The sequence below is a fragment of the Nesoenas mayeri genome (assembly GCF_963082525.1).
Source record: "Nesoenas mayeri genome assembly, chromosome: 7".
NCBI classification, from domain to species: Eukaryota; Metazoa; Chordata; class Aves; order Columbiformes; family Columbidae; genus Nesoenas; species Nesoenas mayeri.
In genome coordinates, this window is record NC_137551.1 from 36,523,918 (window position 1) to 36,546,375 (window position 22,458).

A 22,458-nucleotide genomic window follows, 5' to 3' on the forward strand; every position below is an offset into this window, starting at 1 on the left:
ATAGAGGTTCTCCTGCCCCTCTGCTCTGCCCTGGGGAGACCACACCTGGAATATTGTGTCCAGCTGTGGCCCCTCAGTTCCAGCAGGACAGGGAACTGCTGGAAAGAGTCCAGCGCAGCCACCAAGATGCTGGAGGGAGTGGAGCATCTCCCGTGTGAGGAAAGGCTGAGGGAGCTGGGGCTCTGGAGCTGGACAAGAGGACACTGAGGGGGGACTCATTCATGGGGATCAATATGGACAGGGGAGTGTCAGGAGGATGGAGCCAGGCTCTGCTGGTGACAACCAATGACAGGACAAGGGGTAATGGGTACAAACTGGAACACAAGAGGTTCCACTTAAATTTGAGAAGAAACCTGTTCCCGGTGAGGGTGTCAGAGCCTGGCCCAGGCTGCCCAGGGGGGTTGTGGAGTCTCCTTCTGTGCAGACATTCCAACCCGCCTGGACACCTTCCTGTGTAACCTCGTCTGGGTGTTCCTGCTCCATGCGGGGATTGCACTGGATGAGCTTTCCAGGGCCCTTCAACCCCTGACATTCTGGGATTCTGTGACTCTGTGACCGGACTACATTTCCCATGAGGCCCCGCGCCGCCGCCGGAAGCGGGCGTGGCGCGAGCCCGCGCGGTGGCTTGTGGGCTCGGCGGCGGCGGTGGTCTCCATCATGGCGGCTTCCATCTCGGGCTACACATTCAGTTCCGTCTGTTACTACAGCGCCAACAGCAGCGCCGACCACGTAGGTACCCGCGCCCGCCGCCTCCCGGCGCGCCGAGGCCGGGGCGACCCTCGGGCTGCGGGGTTCGCCGCTCTCTCCGAGCAGCCGCCGGTCAGGCCCCGGCCGGGGGGAGCGGCCCCGCTCGGGCGCTGCCCCCTCGCTGTGGAGGTGGCTGCGGGGGTCCCGGCCCGGGATGGGGTTGGGGGGTGACTTGCAGCCCCGCCGGTGCCGCTGCTGGCGGGGCCGTCACCGCCCTGCGCGTCCCGGGCATCTCGGGTGGGACCAGGGGGGCAGCCGGGGGCGCAGGACGGGCGGGGAGGATGTGTGAGCCCTGCGGAGTGTCCGCTCCCCGTGCTGAGCTGGGGTGTTGCTGAACCCCGCTGTTCTGGTGACAAACTCATGGTCTGGAGGTAGTGCAGCGGAAAGCTATGGAGATATTGTTATTTGGAGCATCATTCTTGTGAGGAGAGGCTGAGAGAGCTGGTCTTTTCAGCCTAGAGAAGAGAAGCTGAGAGGAATCTTGTCAGTGTTTATAAATATCTCAGGGTGGGTGTCAAGAGGATGGACCAGACTGTTCAGTGGTGCCCAACAACAGGATGAGCAGCAACGGGCACGAACTGAAACACAGGAGGTTCCATCTGTATATGAGGAGAAACTTCTTTCCTGTGAGGTGCCAGAGCCTGGCCCAGGCTGCCCAGAGAGGCTGTGGAGTCTCCTTCTCTGAGACATTCAAACCCACCTGGACACGACCCTGTGTGATCTGCTCTGGTGACCCTGCGTGAGCAGGTGGGTTGGACTGGATGATCTCCAGAGGTCACTTCAGCCCAACCAGTCTGTGATTCTGTGAGCTTCCTGCTGTGTTTCTGCACCAGGAAACGGTGCAGTGCTGCTTCACTGCTTATGCCAAAAGCACCTCGTTATAGCTCACTCTCCTTCCTCGTTTTGGGTGGGGATGGAGAATAAAAGGTGACTTAAAGTTAGCACCTGAGTTTTATGATCCCTGGTATTGTTCAGGGTACAGCCCGATCTCCATATGTAGATTTGGGTAAGTCTCTGTGGGTGTGAACTCCACTTCCCGTTGGCTTTGAAGGAACAGCAGCAGCAGTGCTGTGTATCACACTCGGGCCTCATCCTCATCTTTGGTGTGCCTGCGTGGCTGGGACTGGAGGCAGAGCGCTCCTTTATGTGTCTGTGTTTGCCTTGTATATCTTGTGTGTTACCTACAGAAGCTTTCAGTAGATTATTCTTTTTGGACAACATATTCCTGTGGTGTTGTGAAAGGATGTTGATAAATCAGACCAGCCTTGATAAACCTAAGCCCCCTACCGCAGCTCACATACTTCTTTCCACCTCATTTTTTGTTCTTCCATTAAATGCTAAGAAATTACAATAAATGACTCTATAGTGTTTTGGTTTTGTTCTATTTTTAGATTTTCTTTTTTTTCTCGTTTGAAATTGTAGGAAGGATTTCTACTAGGAGAGGTGAGACAAGAAGAGACCTTTAGCATTAGTGATTCACAGATCAGCAACACTGAATTTCTACAAGTGATTGGTAAGTAATAAAATTTTGAGAAATTCTGAAAGAAGCACTGCTCGGTTTTTCAATTTTCAGTACAACAATCCAGTAATAATTACTTCACTTGTGAGACCAGCACAAAGTGTTCCAGTCTTTCAAAATCAGATTTGCTACAGTATTTGTGTGTTTGTGGTTGGGATGTGAGGAAAAAGAACGGACCTTTGCAGACATTTAGCTATATTCTGTGATGGAGAAATGATGAATTTGGGTTTTGGTCCTGCAGTGAGTTTCGTGACTGAAATGGTTGCCTAAATACAGGCATGTGCTCAAAATAAAATAAATGCATTGCTTGATTTACTAATACTGAAAGGGGACAGATTTCCAGGGGAGAGTTTGGATGAACGTCTGGTAGTTGATGAGATTGTAAACTACCACAGAAAGATGGACCAAGGAGTATTTGTCTAAATAACTTGCTTTATTGATAAGAACATGTTCTTAATGTACAGCTGATCTGTCATTGTTGTGGAAAGTGAAAGATTGAAAATCTTGCTGTTGGTAGAAGTAAGTATTTTTATACACAAGCGAGATGCTGTTGCGTGTTTTTAGCTCTGAGGTTTATAGAAAATAGTGAACTCCTGAAAGAAAATGGCGTTTTTTGGTATACATTTGTATGACCTGATATCAAAGTATGTACAAACCTTCTTTAAAAACCTGAATGTGTACATACATGGGTTTGTGGGTCCAATACTAGATAAAAACAGTGTCTGAATCAAGCTTAGTTAGCACATAAATATCTAGCAGTTGACTCTCAAATGTTATTTGCAACACAGAACTAAAGACTTCTGAAAGTATTGACTGTATTATGTTACGTCTCAAGATACTTGCCACCTTTAGGTAGTGGTGGCTGTGTATACAAAAATCCAGAAGGTTATGTAGCATCAATTAATTACAATTAATTAATTGAGCTAAATAGCAAAAAAATAAAGACAGGATTTTGTGTGTGTGTATATAATCACTGTTGAAGTACTGTGTAAAGGAAGACACCTGGTAGCTGTGCCTGTTTGGACAAAACTAGACATGACTGCAGTGATAGCTGAGCTTAGTTATTGTTGGGAAATGTAACACAGTCATGTCAAGAACTGCACCCTCAGCTGGTTTCATAAACCAAGTGTTTGTGGCATTAAAAGTTATTCCCATTTATCACATTCCTGGTTACAGTTATTTTCTGAAAAGGGAATTTACCCAGAAACACACCCTCCCCCAACCTTCCCCCAACAGGATGATCCTGGTATTTTTTGTTTACCAAATTTTTACTTCAATATTTATTCGTCAGCATTAACTCTTGAACTCCCAGTTCCGCTCATGAACTGAGATTGGCAGTTTTGTGGCACTGGTGTCACAGATGAATTTTTAACATGCTTGTGTGTCTGCTGTCTCAAAGCTTACTGGTGGTGTTTGAGTATGTATTTGTGTGTTTATATGTACTGTATATATATATCTAAAATAAGTCAATGTGTAACACTTAAATATAGAATGGTGGCCACTTTGTGCATTCTAAGCAGCAGGCTTGTTGCTTCCTGTTTTTCAAAAGACAAGGCCTGTGTAGCAATGTAATAACTTGAAGTCTGGATTCTCAGTCGTTGTAATCAATATATTTGCTGGAAGGAATTGTTTTAAGCTGGAATGGTTAAACTTACTGGCTTTGTTTAGCAAATCGCTTCCACAGATTTTTGTATGCCGGCGTGGAAATACAGGGTTGGTAGATTTTGAAACAGTTCCAAATAAAGTAAGTCATTAACTGTAACAGCAGCATCATGAGGAGTTTTTGCCGGTGAAAATGTGCAGTTTCTCAGGCAATCCGCCTGCCGTGGATGTTCAGGGCCTTGTTTTGGTAGTGGCTCAATATGCTGAGATGTTAATGTGTGTAGTCTGTTGTTCTGGGGAACTGTGATCCAACTCTGCTGAGATTGAGCAGCCGGTGACGTTGGGAACAGCAGGTGGTGAGTCACTCGCCAGGAAGGAAGAGTCTAAACAAAGTTGTTGCTAAACACTCCAGCAGGGATCTAATATAAGAGCATGAAATATTATTGCTACATAAGTGCTAGTCTGAGCAAATACCGTTTCAGAGAAAAGTTATGTCATCGAGGTATAATAATATCGGTAAATGATAAGCTGTATTTGGTGAAAATCAAAGTAGGGGAGAACTTTAAAGTACTAAAAATGCCACAAAAAAGAAGTTGTGCTTGGTTTTAGAGAGATAATGTGGATTGGATTTTTGCTCTTTTCTTGCTCTTCTCCAAGACGACTGACATATTACAACCCCTGCTGCTTAAATAAGCGTCTTAGCATTTATTACAACCTTTTCAACGGACAAATATTAGTGTGACTTTTAAATACTTTTTATATAAAAGATTATAAATTGTAGCTAATCGTTCTGGAGTGGCATTTAAACCATTTTCTCGTTACAGATTCTATTTGCCTTGCCTGGTTAAATATTCCAGTGTGTAAAATCTCAGTGATTCCCTCCCCTATCCCTTTTCTTATTCATTGCTGCTGTAATAAACAGTGTATATGAATGCAAGTAAACTGTTGTGGAAAGGTGTATCAAATGCAAAAAACCCCCCCCAACCAACCAACCAAAAACTTAAATGCCTTTGTTAGGAGGTTACAACTGTAAAATAGTATCAAAAGTGTGTATCTGAGGCTCAGATGTATCCATGTGTATCTCAGCAAGTGTATGTCTTCCTTATTGTTAAAATATTGTTCTTTGTGAAATGGCAAATCAGTAAGAGAAGCTGTTGTTTCCCTATGGTGCTGTGTCATCAATAGTGTTGAGACATTAAGGGCAATGTGTGATCTGACACAGATTTTTATTTGCTCAGTATCTGCGATGAGGAAAGTTCACGCAAGATATGCCACTGTAACTTCTCTTTACCTTGTGCAGTTGGACATAATGTCTCTTTTTTGTTTATTTATTGTTGCAGAAATCCATAACCATGAGCCTTGTTCGAAACTCTTTAGGTAAGCATTTTCTGATGTCTTCCTGTGTTGGCTGCAGAATTATAAAACAGGTAGCTTACTGAAATATATTAGCATTTCAAATGTACCTACCGATGTTTGCATTGTTTGCTCATCTGATGATATTACAGAAATACATGTTAATGGCACCAAAAATGACAACAGAAGTTAGAGTTTAGTTTCAGTAGCACCTACTTTAAGTTAAAAAGGGTGCCAAGGTAGCTAGTACGGGCTTATTTCTGTCTCTTTGAATTTCCACCTCGTGTAGGTAGTGGAGGTAGGAAAGCAGTCAGATCAAATCATGTCACTCTGATATTGGCATGAATGTCAAAACCAATTTAAATTATTGTAGTCTTAGTTTAGCCCTGTGTGGTCCTGGGGGATCTGAGAACCTGCCCTAACCTTTGTAACTTGCTGGGCTAACAAGTTGGTTTTAGTTGTACTGACTCGCTGCAACTAATTATTCTGAAACTTTCAGCTTACTAGTTATTTTTGACTTCTGATCTGTGCTTCAGAATTAAAACTAAATATAGGTCTAACATATTCTACTTAGCAGCTTCCATCTATTTATATGTAGGTTTTCTCTGTAGTCTTCATTTGTTACACAGTAATAGTTTCTAAATTGCTGTCTAGAAATTCCTTTCAGAAGGAATTCCCAATTAATCTGCTCCTGTCTTTATTTAGAGATTTCCAGCCAATTAAGAAGGCGCAGTACCTTATAGATGATGATTGACATTAGTTACATTAGAGAGAAAAGCTGCAGTCTATCACTTGCTATCTGATAATTACAGAGAGGGTACTTTTAACCCAGTGATTTAAATGCTGGAGACTCTGCACATCAAGATAATATCCCAGTGTCTGGTAGACTCTTTCTGATTCCCAGTGACACTTTGTGCAGCGCATATCAAAACCGATCACGTTTTCTGCTTCTCCCCCGTCAAGAGACTGGTTGTGAGTAACTGAGCCGATGGAGGAAGGGGGAGAAGTCTGTGTTTTTGACTGCGTGCTTTCTGCACAAGAAAATGGATTAATTTATTTACTTCAGAGCACAGGGGAAGCTCGCATCTCATAGAACCTTAATACCAGAGCGTGCTGTTGGTTTCTTGCTCTCATAGTTCCGGCAGATGCTGATTTTGGGGCATTCTACCTTATCCTCATGATAAGTGTAGCCAGTCTGAGACATATTGCTCATCCGCTCTGTATTCTCGTGAGCTGGCACTGCTGATGTTGGGTGTACCAGGCTCGGTTCCAGGCCTTTTACCAACATGTAGGAACTGAAAAAGAAGCAAAGGACTGATTTCTCCGTCTGTGCAGTTCTCAAATGAATGTGTTTCATTACATACTAATTGCTCATCCCATAAGAAAACTACTCTTTTAAAGCATAGAGAAAAAAATGGGTATGCACAACTTACAGTAATATATAAATTTTGTGAATGTGAATTGAAGAGATTATGCAAATATTATATAGACTATCAAATTAGTGATTAGTTGTAGTCTTAATATTCACAATAACTTGCGTCTTGAAACTTGTCAGAGTTTGGGCCTCAGTTCTGTAAGCAGAGCTGTATGGAAAGACCAGATTCTTGCTGACCTCCATATAACTCTTTTGGCTTCAAGGGTCCAGCCGTGTCAATCTAATTGCAGGACTGGAGCACAAGAAGTTGGTTTGTAGTTGTACATAAAATAGCCCTGTATTCCTTTGACAAGCAGGCCTCTTATTCTCAAAGGAGGGTTTTACACAGTGCTAGCCAAAATGAAATTACACAGTCCATTTATGTACATACTCCTTGTTGTAGGGGCTGGCAGCCAAATATTAGGCATCAACCTAATGTGTGCAAGGAGAGCATTTTAAAACTAAAAATTACAGACGTCTTGTATTTCATCACTAATGGTTTAAAAGGAGTTAGAGTTTTCGCTCCAACCAGTCTTAGGCATCTAATTTGACAGAGGTAAAACTGTAGAAGTTGCTTTGTAACGTATAGGATGCCGTCTACTTGAAGAACGCTTGAAATATCAACTATTTATTTACAATCTGGGTGTGTGTAAACCGTGTACCTACCTTTCTCTCTTCCTTTTTGGTTCAAGCTTTTACGACTATGCAGGCAAGGTTAACGAGGAGAGTTTGGACCGGATCCTTAAAGACCGAAGAAAAGTAAGTTTTTCTCTTTTCCTCCTCTTCTGGTCATTAGAGTCTATGATCAGCAGTTTTGGAAAACAAGCAAGAAAAAGTAGTTAACTAAAGAAATATTTTATTTCACCAATCTGATGATTTGTTTTGGCCCAAGGCTTATCTTCTAAGAAGCTGATGGATTTGTGGTGCTTAGGTTAAACTGGAGGCAGCGTGTAAATTCCCTGAAGAAATGCAAAAGGTTCAAGTCTCTGGAAGTCAAGGGCTAGTGTTAACCCAATCAGATTTCTGAGCTAAACATCTAGCATAATGATTGTGTTCTCTGCTGCTGAAACCAACAAAAATGTAGCTGATCTGCAAATCTGTTCCAAAGAGTTCATTCCAAAGAGTTGTCATGATATCACCTTGAAATGAATTTGCCTCACAAGGTCTTGTCAGTGTCAATACAAAGTAGGGGTGGTTAAAACAAGAACTTGTTTCTTGTTTTATTTATTTTACAAAGCAGCAGCAAACCAATGTTGTTCCAGCTGCTTGTAGAACTACTCAGTAGTAGCAGAGCTCCCTGTCAAAGCACAGTTTCTGTCCTCTGGAGGTGACTCAAGTGTAATTTCCACTACTGTGAGTAAGAATTCCTACTGTGTGAACCGATCATCGTTATGCAAAGGGTGTGATGACAGTTGCTCGATTGCTAATTGAATTTGCAGTCTTTAATTTCTCTTCACCTTACCCACCTGAGCTGTGGGCTTTTCCTTACAAGACAAGGCTTAAGTTGAGGAGGGATCTTTAGGGAAGCAAGTCTTAAATCTGTGCAACTTCTGCAACTCTGATCACTCTAGTGTTGTTTTCTTGTCTGAAATGCTTTCAGAATAAATTCCTCTGTGTATAGTACCATATTTATGCTTAGTGCACAGGTGCTCTGTGTATTTATTAATATGTACAGATGTGTTATACATCTTTATGCTGATGATGGAGTGAGTTTCCAGTCTCAGATCCTGAATTCTTTAACCCTATAACTCTACTCTCAAACACAACAGAATATATTAAGTTCCACTTCAGGAGATAAGGCAAAAATGATTAAAAAAATTTGTGTCTCCCCCTAGTTTTTAGTTGAATTTTACTTTGTTAGGACCTACCTTGCAGGGATGCTCTGGCAAGATGCGTTATCTGTGCTGAGAAAGGAGGGAAAACTGGAGAAATTAACACTTGCAAGTGTCATGTGATTAAAGCACTACAGCTTTAATGACATTAATTGTCATAATGACATAAAAAGAAATACTGCTGCTTGGGCAGTAAGACAGTCTTGTATTCCCTTTTGTTAGCAAATAAGCACATTTTATTACGTTCAGCCTAAGTAATTGTGCAGTGAAAAAGTGAAAAACAATGCTTCTCATTTTTTCATTTAACACAGGAGTCATATTGTTTAATATGTAGAATCTGCTCTATTCCACTCAATATATAGTGCAGTCTTAATGCATCACCACATGGTAGTGCCTATTCCTGGGACTCTTCCTAAAGAAAATTGTTAACAATTTGTCCTTCTTAATCTCTCAAATTAAATGTTAGTTTACATGAAGTAAGGGAGTTTAATGCATGTGATACTCAAAATAATAATTGAATTAGAATGGGTCTTATCTGATGTTCATAGGAATCTTTCACAATTAAATAAATACACCATGAGCTAATTTTATCTCTGTATGCAGCAGATTAGTCCCACATGTCTCATGAACAGACGTGAATTTGTGAATGTGTTTGTGAAGCACTGGGAGTGTCTTACAAATCAGCAAAAGTGAATAGGCAGTTGAAATATTTAGCTAAAGAAAACCCACATCTGTTGTGTTTGGAAACAGCTCAAGTCTCATAATTTGAAGATGCTCCAAGGTTCGTTGCTCAAATTAAGTAATTGGAGTATCTTGGAAGTGGGATCCTGAATGGCACTGAGGACACACAGGTGTTTGCAGCACAAGATTGAGCAATTAATAGTCGTGTTGTAGCAGAATGTCACTTGTTTCAGGTCATTTGATAGGTGCAAACCTCTAGTAATTTGGTCTGATTTGGTTGTAATAAAGCTATTGGCTAATTCACATGATACCACAGCGTTAGCAACTTTATTATCAGAAGGTAAATATGTATCTCAGCTAATACTTTGGCTTTTTCTGATGTGCTTTGATTACAGAATGTTATTGGATGGTACAGATTCAGGAGAAACACTCAGCAGCAAATGTCGTACCGAGAGCACATCATTCACAAGCAGCTGACACACATTCTCGGAGTGCCTGATCTCGTCTTCCTTCTCTTCAGCTTCATTTCCACTGCAAATAACTCCACGCATGCTTTAGAATATGTGCTTTTTAGACCAAACCGAAGGTAAACACTCTCTGCATATGAACCAATCCTTGTTTTTAAAATTCTTATTGCCATTCTTGATACTATTTTGAAGTTTGTACAATTACACACAAAGGAGGTTTTGTGTTTGTCAAAGGATGTCTCTGTGTACAATTGTTAGCGATGACAGCTTTTCTTTCCAGTGCAAGTAATTTATAAATTACAGTTTAGTGGTGAGCAAAAAGTTCTTTTCAGTCTTTAAATCTTCAAACAACAAACCCAATATATTTTAAGGAAAATCAGACATCAGTACCATGTTTCTTATAATAGAACTGAATGTAGCTTCACGCATTTTGTGTCTGTGGTAGTTTGAACACACAATTAAGAGGCTCTAAAAGATACAAAGGTAGGTCCATCTCAAGGGAGTTTTTGATCTTGTGTTCATTTTGAACACCATTTCTAATATTCAGCAGCTTTTATAATAAACCTAACCCATAAACTTTAAAATTACATGAGTTGTCATCATCAGAGAAATTGGATTATATCAAGGCTATTGTGAATAATCCTTTGAATATGAATTAAGAAGTCCTTCTAAACTTTCTCTACAGGTATAATCAAAGGGTATCACTTACTATTCCTAATCTAGGCAACACTAGTCAACAGGAATACAAAGTTTCTTCAGTGCCAAATACTTCTCAGAATTATGCCAAAGTTATTAAGGAACACGGGTAAGGATTTTTCCTTTGCAAATGATAGTAATGAAATTCTTATGCTCTTTACCTTCCAAATAATAGTACAAATATGTATTTCAAGCAAGAAGAACCTCGTTCTGGAGGAGAACGGTTGGTTCCTAGTGCGCTTTTTCTGCTTAGAATCAAACCCTTTAGAAAAACAAAGGAGCTCGGTGCACTAATCAGAAAAGCAGAATTGGGCTGGGCAGTGATGCTGTGGGCCTGCTGGCTGGAGGATTCTTATTTGATTTGTTTATTTATTTATTTTTATATTTTTGATTTCCAAGGAATCTTGTGCGCAAACTTAAAACTTGAAATCTGATTTGGAAGTGTTGAAGTCTGGGGGTTTTTTAAAAATCAGTTTAATTAAATGCTGTAAATGCAAAGTAGCTCTTCTGACTGTTAACAATGAAATTATACAAGCTGAGATTTCTGGACAAGTTTAATCTCATTCAAATGGGACTTTGTTATTACAGAAGGAATTTTGATTTTGAATATGTTCAAATTTTGATTCTTGGGAGTATAGTACATTTTTAGCAATATAAAACGAAACACATTTTAGAAATATGATAGACTGCTTAACAGCAATTCAAAGACAGCATGAGCTAGAAACTTGTGTTGTCATTTCTAGCTAATGATTTCTGCTTTTCTCTTTTTTAAGTACTGATTTTTTTGACAAAGACGGAGTGATGAAGGACATCAGGGCTATATATCAGGTTTATAACGCACTTCAGGAAAAAGTACAGGTAACTTCCTTTATTTAATACTGATCTGTATGTATGTGGCATCTCTTGTTTGTCCTTTGGTTAAACCAGGAGTGGAGGAGATGAAGATTTTTAGAGCTTATAAACTCTTTATCACGAACTGTAGGAAAGTTAAGTCTGACTTGAATAATTAAATGTGTCAGCCTCTGTTTAATGTGTGCTTTTGCAGCGGCTGCTGTAAAAGTGATTGATACGAATGTCATCAATTCTTTCTCTTTTACAAGTAAGAGTGATTTAATGCTTAGTGATTTCTGAGAGACGAGAACTATTTTTAGGAGTGTGTGTCGAAGAAAAGCCTTGCTGTAGGGTTTTGCACAGGTTTAAAGGCTCGCCTGCGTGAGTTTAAAAATGGCTCCAGGCCCTTGGTACGTCGCATGCAGCAAAGAGAGCTCCATCTGCTCAAACTTGCGAATGTTTTGTGCAGAGCCTGAGTGAATTCTGCTCCAAATGTGACAAAGCATCTGAAAGTGCCTTGAGTGTCAAATCTACTGAATGTAAGCTTGTCAGTTCACAGCTTGTCCTGTGTGAAGAGCAGCGTAGCTGCACTGCCGGGGGAGCACACGTATCTGCTAATTGTGCTGCGGTCACAGCTGATTTCCAGGCTTTCCCCTTCCGTCTGCCCCAAAGGGGTTTGTGTCTCTGCTCCAGCTCAGCTTTGCTGGTTGGCACATGGAGCAGAGAACAAGGATCATCGCTCCAGCCACCCCCTGACCCTGCTTGCACAGAACTGCTCTTTCTCTGGGGAAATTACTACTCTCTAACTTGCCTTGTAAGATGTGAAAATTTATTTTCAGAGCTCTATCCCATTAGGTAATGGTGTTATTCTGTTATTGCCAAAAGTGCATGTATCCTTTTGTGCTCTTACTGGTGTTTGAATGGAAAAATGGAAAATGTAACATCATCAGGGAGTTGTCTTCCTACCTGTTAAAAGTATGACTTGGTTGTATTTCACCATATAAATCACGCTGCTGTACGTTGTTTACAGAGCTTAGAAGTAACTTAGGTGTTGGCTAACGTGATAAACTTTTCTCTTTAAAGTGACTGTTTCACAGAGAATGTTACAGGACTGGAAATAAGTTTTCTGGTAAAACAGCTGAGACATATATTTGCATTATTCACCAGTTAGTTGAGAGGGGAGTGTTTAAACTTCATAAACTTTATAAACAATTAGATACAGAACTGAAAGCATAGGTGATGTTTTTGACTCTTTAGGTAAGAACACAATAGTAACATTTTGGAAAAGAAACAGTAAATGGCTAGTGATTTACTGTTTAAGGCTCGTTAGTGCTTTGACAGTTCTGTACTTTTCAGAACTGATCATGTTTAATGATAATGACCAATACTTAATTTGTGAAGAAGTAGCAATATCCAGTATAACATGTTCAGCTTAAAAAAAAAATCCATATTATCCAGAACTGTTTTTAAACTTAAAACCTTTTAGGAAAGTGTCACCTTCATTTCCTAACCAGTATAGGGAAATCTTGGTGAAATATCTGTGGATCTTGTTTATTAAATAGAGGTATCAGTTAAGAGATCAGCTTGGGACAGTTGTTGAGTCAGCTGTTTCACACCCCAATTCAAATTTGGTCTGGTACAAAAGTATGTACCTTTATGCTACATTTTAAAGCCATGGCACTATAGTATCATTGTTGTGCTAACTACGATGTATTTAAAACATAAAAACAAATGAACAAGCAAACAAAGGAAAAAGAAAAGGTATTAAAAAAAAAAGAAAAAATAAAGGGGAAAAAAAGTCAAGAACTAAATTTGGATCATATTACAAATCTTCCTACAACAATGAACCATTTGGAAATGCTTTTCCTATCATGCAATAGTCGGGAATTGGCAACAGCCAGTAAAGAAACCAGTTTTCATGTTGCATATTGTTCTCTGATATAGTTAACTCTTGTTCTTCGTTTTGTGCTTTTAATGGCTTCTTGTGTGGTAGTAGCTTTATTAATGTTGTTACGGAAATGTTTGCTCTGTTTTTGCAAAATCTTAGCGTAGCTTCTGTTTTTCTCCTAGGCAGTATGTATAGATGTAGAAAAAAGTGAACGTGTTGTGGAATCTTTTCAAGCTGATGTAAACAAGTTGAAAAGGCAAATCACACAAAAGAAGAATGAAAAAGAACAAGAAATAAGTAAGTTGCCTTTTAATTTTTTTATATTTTCAGCAGCAGATGCTGTAAGAATGAAACACTTTTTTCCACGTGTTTTTGACATCTTTATTCCCTTTCCTACTCCCCAAATACAAGCCCAGCACCAATGAGGTGAGAGTTGAGGAAAATGAGCATTTAAGTGAGGAATATTGGTGCAGATCAGCTGAAGTGTTGTCTGGGTGACTTTGGATCTTGCAGCTTTTAGTGAATGTATCAGGTTTTTCACCACTGATCTAGAGGAGACCATCCTCATTTTGTCCTCTTCTCCCCCTTCATAGTTACTGAACCCTAATTTCACATTTTATTTTCATAATTTGCTGACTTAGTGGTGAATGTAATTAGCATTGAAATATCACTCCCAAAAGTCTATTTTGAAGTCATTCCTATCTTCAGGAGAACCTGTTAGGAAGTGAAAGAAACTATTTAAATCCAGAATATTGTTGGAATTTACCTGCCTATTGGTCATGACATGGTACTTGAAATATGAATTTCAATTTGTATTAATTTTAATTCTGTGAAGCTACTGAAATATTGTCCTTCTCGCATTGTGTTGGGGGGATGTTGGATCAGGTAATTCTCTGACTTACCTAAAGCAATACAAGCACAATGGCCTTCACATTCTAGTGAAGCTCTGAATGCAGAAATTACAGTTCTGCTGCATTTTCAAGATCTATATTAGTATTGACTTGATTGGATTTAAGCTTCCATACTGCAGATAAGTCCTGTTAAAAATCAGCGTTTTTATTAGAGTTGATTCTACATTCTACATTAATAATATGAGTTTTGATAGATGTATTTAGGACTGGTAGGGAAGACCAGTAATAGATGTACGTTCATCTTTTATTCTTGCTGCTCCATAATTTTCTGAATCATTGAGACCTATTGTATGAGCTCACTTGGCTGGTTACCACATTGTCCCTCCTTCCTAAAAATGGAATATGGCTTCAGGAGACTTTTACTTGGTAGTAGAAAGGTTTTGTGAAGAGCCTGGATATTTCCAAAACATTGCTGATCTAATTTGATTTGAGAGCGTAAGAGAAGACTGAAGGTAGAGAGTACCGTGTTTCCCCAAAAATAAGACAGGGTCTTATATTAAGTTTTGTTCCAAAACTTATTACTTTTTTACATGTATAGCTGCCTGGACACTATTTCAATTGGCTTTTTAAATGAACTGTAACTAGGGCTTATTTTTGGGGTAGGGCTTATTTTCAGGGAAACAGGATAGGAGCAGAGAACAGGCAACTGGGAAGTAATATATTTCTTTTTAAAGTCATAAGCAAATTACATATGTCAGCCAACACCTGTTTCTTTTTCATGTTCTGAAGTAAGAAAAAACCCAAATTTTGTAATTTAGCTACAAGGTGGTTTTTATTATTTGTGTACCTTGTTATCTAAAGCTGTGTCTGAGACTAAAAGATCACCTGGATGGGTTAACACCCCAAACCGTGCAATAGACACCTCTGTTGTTATGACTGCTTGTCTTTAATTTTTCCAGGCAGCGAGGTACTGTTATCATGTGAGCTTTTTAAATCAAACTGGCCTCTATCAGCCCATTTCTGTGAGGTTTTTCCTTCTCTGAACCTCCAAGATAAGGTAAAGAGCAGCATCAGCTACAAACTGTTGGAGAGCGGGAAGTGCCGCGAGTTGCAGCTGGTTCCTGTGTGGCTGTAGATGAACCGCGGATCTGCTGCTACGTAATCTAGCGAGACATAGAGTGTCTAGATACTATCAGTGAGATGCAAACGCCAGACTGAGAATGTATGCCGGAGCAGATAATCACATGAGAGGACTGAAATGAGAAAACACACAGCTTGTAGCTCTCTAATATTTTTAGATGTGAGTAGCTAATACTGAAGCTGGCCTTCTGTTCTCTTGCTTTCTCAATATTGGGAGAATTTTCTTGTTTTCGGTGTGTTAGTTTTCCAGTTTATCATTCTCTAAGCTGGAGGAAAAGGGAGCGTTTGATTCAAATTCCTGCGATAGTTTTGTTATTCTTACAAATTTTTTAAGAACGGGTTTTTAACACTGTAGAGTAAAAGTCAGTTGAGACTTCACTTGCCAGATCGCTTGAAATAATTTTGTATATACGGTAGCGTGTTGAGGGTACAGTGCGGGCTGTGCACTTCTCACATGCCAGGAAATCTCCCATCACCATTCCCATATTGTGGCCCAAAACCACAGCGCTGTTGTGTAGCCACTCAAGGGAATACGTTGTTTTTATTACTGAAGAGATGTCTAATTGACATGATTAAAGGAGCTCTCCAGCCTTGATTTTTTGCCTTTTCGGGAAGGTTTGTGTTACAGTAAGTAGAGCTGATACCGTTTTGTCTATCACCTATCGGCAAGGCAGCTTTAAATATACCCATATCAATTCTGACAGATGTTTGGAGGTTAATAACCAGTTAGACACCAGGCAAAAACTTAAATCTCTCCCAGTGCTTAACAAACCTTCCTGCAAGGAAGTTTCTCCTCATGTCTCATGTTTATTGCTCTAATTTAAGCTGCCTTCTGCTTACTTTTCCAGAGCAGACTCTTGTGCACATTTGAAGACTTAAACTGTTTCCTCAGTCTTCTCTAATTATCCTAATTATTTCAGTCTTTCCTCTTCAGTCATGATATCATAACCTCTAACGAGCCCTTTTCTTTTGTGGAGTTTCTCCAGTTTTTCCCTGTTTCTCAAGCTAAATAGATACAATATTCCAGTTGTAGTCTTAAGCATTAGAGTACATACTGAAATAATACTTACCTGTTCCTCAACAGCTGACTGCACTTAATGCATGTTGGTATTTATAGTTTACATAAATCAACAGTAAACCTGTGAAGGACATAACTGTTCCTCATCTTGCTGTTTGTGCAGGTCATTATTCTTGTGCATCTTCCTTAAATGATTTTCCAAATCATCTCATGTGTTAAGATTGCTTTGAAATTCCTCTTCCAGTACGTTGTTATACTTCCAGCTATTACTAGCATAGTACCACCTGTGTTTTTAATAAGCATGTGCTGCTTAAATTCCATAATTTAATGTTGTTAATGTGAGTGTATTTCCAGTTCCAGTGCTGAGCCATAGGAGCTTCATCTTGACTCATTTTTCCAATGTGACTGTCAACCGTTGTACTTGTTCTTTAAGCAGTTCTTCAGCTATTTTTTAATCCTCATAGTGTTTATCGTACTGTCTGTTCATTATGAAGCACAGATGTGCTGTGAAATCCTTAAAGGCAAGATATATCTGTGGCTTTTGGTCTTGTTTAGATTGTTGAAGCCACCTGGACTGGAAAGAGACGCTGTCTTTAGTGGACAAATTTATTTATAGGAACTGTCTAGCTGTACCATTACTTAAATAAAAGTCAAATATTGAAAGTGGTGGTTTCACCCATTATGTACAGATTTCCATGACTGACTTTTCCAGGGAAAGCTTTTAAAATAATAATGTGGGGGAAGAAGACGTGCTGACTTCTTTGCTGGTGTTCATGAGATTGTCCCCTGGCACAAGGGACGTTGTAAGAGGAAGTACAGACATGTGATTTTAAGTTGTAAGATCAACAGTAGAAGCTGATACTGTCTAATCAAAATTAAGTCAAGCCTTTGGTACTGAATAAGACATAAGTGGAGAAGAGAGGGTGTGATGAGCTCTAGTATCGCTGCTTTTTGATGTGAGAGGGAACAGGGAAACCCAGAGAGACTGAGGTGGAAAGAGCGACAGGTTATGAAAACTTCCTATAGCTGTGTTTTTAGGGAACTGAAACTGGAGGAAATGTGCACATAAAAATGTAGCACGCTTGCACTCAGTTTATTTGCTTTCTGGACACATTTTGGTTTTGAAATGGGATTGTGAGGATAATTAAGTTGCACTAATACTGGTGAGTTTCATGGATGTGCTGCTAAATTTAGGGAAGGTATTATTTGTCAAGCTCAAAGAGTAGGACGTGGTAAAAGTCAAGATTTGACATGATGATTGGGGCTAGTGTGTGTCATTTGGCCACCAGTAGGAAAATCAGAATGGCCAAAGATGAGTAGTGGAGACTGAGAGGAAAAGATGCAGCACTGCAGCTTGAAATAAATGCCAGGGATGACCATTTCAGAGTGACAACCCAAAAGCAGAGCGGACAGCCGAGGGCTGGGTGAGTGCGGTGTGTGACAGCCGGGTTGTTTAATGCACATTGCGAAGCATTAAGTCCACCGATTTTCTTTGCTCTTGTAGGAATGCAGCAAGCAATTTTAAGCAGGCAAATGCCGACAGATAACTTGGAACCCATGTTCGTTCCACGCATGTCCTACACTGGATTCGCTGTGGAAGGCTGCACGCTTGAAGATTCCGACGTCTCCGATCCTCCCCCTCCGTATTCCGATTTCAGTGCAACCAACCAGGAAAGTACTGCCGGTCACGGTCTCCTAGAAAGCAATGTTTTCATGCCTCGGCCTCAAGCAGTAGGTTCTTCCAGTTATGTTTCCACAAATGCAGGATTAAAATATTCTGGTAATGGCGCATCCATGCCATCTTCCCAAAGAGCGGTTGGTGACAATGTTGACGAATCAGAAGACAGTGATTATGAAAATTTGCTTGAACCTACAGAATCATCCGACAGCGAATACTCACAGACAAGGGATTCACGACCTTCGGCACATCCTGATGGTGACTCCAGGAAGACTCAAACATCTCAGATTTGATAGGGGGGAAAAAATCCACATGACACTGGGTTTTTTTTCATAATTGTTACAGAGATTTTGGGGATTTAACCTGGAGGAAATGAACTACACAGGATTACTGTGCACACAAAATGTAGAAGACTTGCACTAGATGGTTTATTCACCTTGTGATACATTTTGCAAGTTTTATAATGGAATCATTAGGATAATCAAGCTGTACTAATACTGATGAGGTTCATGGATGTACTGGTAAATTTAGGCAAAATGAAATTTATAGAGATCTTGTAGCTTTTGTTGCCGTATTTTCTTTAAGACAATAAATTGGGATGTAGTAACTAAGCACAGTTAGTCTACAAATAATGTTCTCAAATCAAAACTTACCTCTTGCACTATCATGCCTTGAATTTTCATTTTCGAAAGGGAATAAGTCTATCAGCCGCCTTCAAAATAGCTTTCTACAGTAAGCCAAATTGGCCTTTGCAAGCAAAGAAATGTTGATAATTCTGAGAAGCCCGATGTGGTCCACCTTCTTCGCTCGGCATGCTCTTTGAACAGAGAAGGGGTTTGTTTCGACATGTTTTACGAGCAGAATGTGTGTAACACTTAAAATGACGGTTGCCTTTTTTTCTGTAAAGGGTCTGGGGGGGTGGGCTGACTGGTAAATCATCCAAATGAATGTCAGAAATAGAATTATTCTGGTTTCGCTGGGTTTACAATGACTTTATGCCACACTAGCCTCACTTATTGTCTCATTTGTTATTTTAGCATAAATACAAAGTGCACATGCAGGAGTAAATGACTGACAGAAGTAGTAAATTCCATCATGATTGGACTTTGGAGTCTGCAAATTACAAACATCAGAGACTGCTTCTTGCATTTTATTTGCATCTGAATATTGGATTTACGCTTCTAGATGAGTTATTTTATGTAATAAATAGGGGATAGAGTAGGAGAAGATTGTTTGGAAAGTCCCCTGGGTTTATTACCTCTCTTCCTCTGAGTGAAACGTGTAAATGATTATTTTCATTTGAATTACAGCTCTTGTCAGAAAATTGCCGTTTGGGATAAATGAAGTGTGGTATTTTTAGAGAATTTCATGTTTGGATGCACTTATTTTTATTTAAATACTGCTTGTACGCTAACGTTGCCCAAAATATGTGAAATTGTGCCACTAAGGATTTTGTATTGGACTTCATCTCTGATCTGTATGTGAGAAAATACACATTTTAAGATGAGCTATCTTAAGCATTTATCACTTTGAGGTGTGAATAACCACTGCTTTGGTTTACACCCAGAAAAGCAGTCGCTTCAAAGTTTAAGTATATCAGACTTTTTTAAAAGACTAAAATTTCAGTTTGTATTGTGTACGTAGGCAAAAGTCTGTTCCTTACCCTCTCCTGACCTCGTACTAAATTAAGCAAAATGACTTTGGAAACAAACGAGATGTTAAAATTGCCGCTCTTTACTGCGTGTTTCCACCTTTCAACATCTAGTGGTCCGTTTTAACTATCTCACGTTATTCTCATTAGCCTTAACTGGATGCGTTTTGTCCTGGGGTGTTACAATCGGTGGAACAGAGCGCTTGCTCTGGTGTTACCGCCGGTTGTCTGGAGCGGTTCAGGGCTGGCTATGTCGAAATCAGAATTGACACAATGGCAACTACCGTTCTTATTTTTATTCCGCACAGAAACCTGCAAAATGTACATCTCTGACAAAGCAGTTAAATGTGACAATAAAATCTTATTTAATCCTGTAACTTACATTTTAATATTTGTCAGGTTCCGTGGTGGTGAAATAACTCCCCGCAATACAGAAGCGCGGCTCAAAATGATGATTTGTGAAAGCTGGTCTGTTTGTAGGACTAAGTGGTGGGTTTGAGGGAAAGGGGAGAGGGCAGCACTGTATTGTGTGTGTCACACACCTGCTACACGTTCTTGCAACCATAGTGATAAATGATCCTTGAGTTCCAGAATCCTTTAACAACAAAAAATGCCTTAAGTTCTCCTTGGTTTTACATACAACATGTAGGTGATTTGGAGGTGGAACAAGTAATGGTGTGCTCTAGCCAGTGCCTGCCTGCAGGTCCATTAATTTACTGACACTGCTTGCTCATAAGAACAAAGGATGTGGTTTTATTTTATTTTATTCTTTAAAATTCATATATCCTGATAAAAATACACCTGACTAGACTTTACAGTTTTCATTACAGCCCTGTTAAACATGATGGTGTTGGGTTGCGGTCTGTCTGAAGGCAATAGGGAGCAGCTTTAATCGTAAAGAACAGCGGAGCTTTGTAGCTGTGGAGTCCCAGGTGTCCATGTCGCGCTGGTGAAGAGTTTCTAATGGTGATTCTCAGCAGCACAAACCCAGCAGTAGCTGTGGCCACTCACTAACAGGTAGGCAGCGTTGCAGAAAAGCTGCGTAAAAACTGGCCTCTGTGCCTTTTATTTTCAAAATCCCATTGTTTCTCTGGTACAATGAAATATTTTCTGGTTTGTTGTTGTGAGAAACCTCAAATTGCTGTTTTCTTTATTTCCAGACTTATTTTGATTCTCCCCCCACCGCAGTTTGTAGCTAGAAGAGGAATGTACCATATGGAAAGTCTTAAAAAGTTAGAACTGTCACATATGCTTACAAAAAAAATCACTAAGTATTTCTGGAATTAGCTGGGACTGACACCATGGGAGTCTCCAAGTCTTCTATTTGCTTATGGAATGGCACATGTTGGCAGAAAGAAGTGTGAGGATCTTTAATTTTGGCATATTCGTGGCTGTGCGGGTTTATAGGTCTCGATTGGCATCTCCTGACTGCTCAGGGACGTTTCACTGGCTCCAACATGTCCCGAGTTATAAGAAAATTCAAAGGGAAGCCCTTACTGCTTCATGTAGCAGCAAAATGAAAAAGCAAAGGGTGATAAGGGTTCCAGTTAAGTGGAAAGATGCTTCAGATCATACTTTAAGGTAACTAGTATCAGATCCACACACTTTTTTATTCTGTTGGTTTGCTCCTTTTATTTAGACTTAAACCCTTTGATTATAGTAGAGAGCATTTAAAGAAATCAATATTACTTACAGCAGCATCTTCTGTCATATCCACCACCCCTGCTTGTAATTACGGTGGGAGAGAAATCCTCTGGCTGTAGAGTGTGTGCAGTCATGGAATCTTAATTTGGCAAATTAATAGGTTTGCTGGGCCACTGGTTGTTTTCCTCACCATTTCTATGGGTTGTCTTATAGGAACGGGGACACCTTCATGCTTGGCCAGTGCTTGTGTCTCTCTTTGATTTGTCAGGCTGTAGCTTTGCTTTTTTCAACGCTGCAGACACCTGCAAAGTATATTTTAAGCCTTGTGATAAGAGTCTTGCTTTGTGTGGTTCTTCCACAGCTTCTTCCAAGCAGTCCGTAAATCAGCGTGAAAGGTGTTGGTCTCCCTGGCTTCCTCCGAGTAGAAGCTTCCCCTGGCATTCTCTTGGTGTATAAAATCATGGCTTCGCATACACATTTGTCTGTCATATGGACTTGTGTGTGTATTTGCATGTACCTGTGCCTTTATATTGCTCACTCTTACAGATTTAGGAAGAAAACAGAAGCTTTATTGCTGGGTTGCATTAGTAAGTTGCTAAATACTTAGACACCTGTCGCAGCCTGCAGTTAGAAAAGACAGTGACCCTGCCATCCCATTGCTCGAATTTGTGTCTGTCACCTTCATGGGACTCCTGCAAAGTTCTCACCTGCTTCGCACCTCATCTAGCAAAGTGTCAGAATGTTTCTTCAAATGCATCTCCTGCGTTTTCTTACTTTTCTCGCTTGCCCACCTGTAAATAACCTTCTATTGTGTAGCAGCGTCTGAGCTGAAGTTACTACCAGGAGAAAAAAAGGACAGATTCCCCTGGTGTGAACAAAACCACCTGTGATTCTCACTGGGAACGGCTTGTGTCATTCTTGCTGCTGGAAGTGGAAAGGGCTGTCGCTTGTACTTAACCAGCTTCAAACAAAATTTGGGGAGCACTTGATCACTGTTCATGGGGGACAGAGGGTGGAAATCTCTTATTTTGACTGATGAGGAAACCAGGCTGTGATGCTCAGATTTCACTGAGCTGAGAAAGGCTGGGGAGAGTCTGGGGGAAATGATAGATCAGCCCCGGGGACTTGGCCGCTTTGGTTTGACTCCCTTTCCTATGATAAACTAGCCATTGGTACATGTGCCCAGCCTGGTTTAGTGTGTAGATCAGGTCTAAGGTCCCCCAGTTTAGGCCAGTGCTTTAAGATGACTGTGCTTTTTCACAGACCTTGGACAAAGATCTTTGTTTCCCACCTAGATCTCAAACAACGGAAGGATGGTCCTTGCGCCGTCACACTGGGAGCAGCTGCTCATCTTCACACATCAGGCATATCATAGCAGGGGGGTATAAAGTTGCCTTGCTGAATTTGCAAGCTCTTTTCACGGCTTTCCTCCTTTGAGATGAAAAA

At 40.3% G+C, this 22,458-nt stretch overlaps 1 protein-coding gene across 1 annotated transcript; it reads left to right on the forward strand.

The window, feature by feature from the left end:
- The first annotated feature begins 611 nt into the window (after nucleotides 1–611).
- Nucleotides 612–19,734, forward strand: ABRAXAS2 (abraxas 2, BRISC complex subunit). Its single transcript, XM_080347792.1, has 9 exons — nucleotides 612–729; nucleotides 2,170–2,260; nucleotides 5,209–5,245; nucleotides 7,328–7,394; nucleotides 9,544–9,734; nucleotides 10,301–10,420; nucleotides 11,085–11,169; nucleotides 13,213–13,327; nucleotides 17,544–19,734. The coding sequence occupies exons 1-9, from the start codon at nucleotides 658–660 to the stop codon at nucleotides 18,008–18,010; spliced, it is 1,245 nt and encodes a 414-aa protein (XP_080203918.1). The 5' UTR covers nucleotides 612–657; the 3' UTR covers nucleotides 18,011–19,734.
- The last annotated feature ends 2,724 nt before the right edge of the window (nucleotides 19,735–22,458 follow it).

What these genes read in the sequence shown, in the direction of transcription:
- ABRAXAS2 (XM_080347792.1), top strand. Translation starts at nt 658, where the DNA reads ATGGCGGCTTCCATCTCGGGCTACACATTCAGTTCCGTCTGTTACTAC. An exon ending in CCAACAGCAGCGCCGACCAC is followed by an intron (nt 730 to 2,169) that starts GTAGGTACCCGC and finishes TTGAAATTGTAG; the next exon opens with GAAGGATTTCTACTAGGAGA. An exon ending in AAAGTTATTAAGGAACACGG is followed by an intron (nt 10,421 to 11,084) that starts GTAAGGATTTTT and finishes CTCTTTTTTAAG; the next exon opens with TACTGATTTTTTTGACAAAG.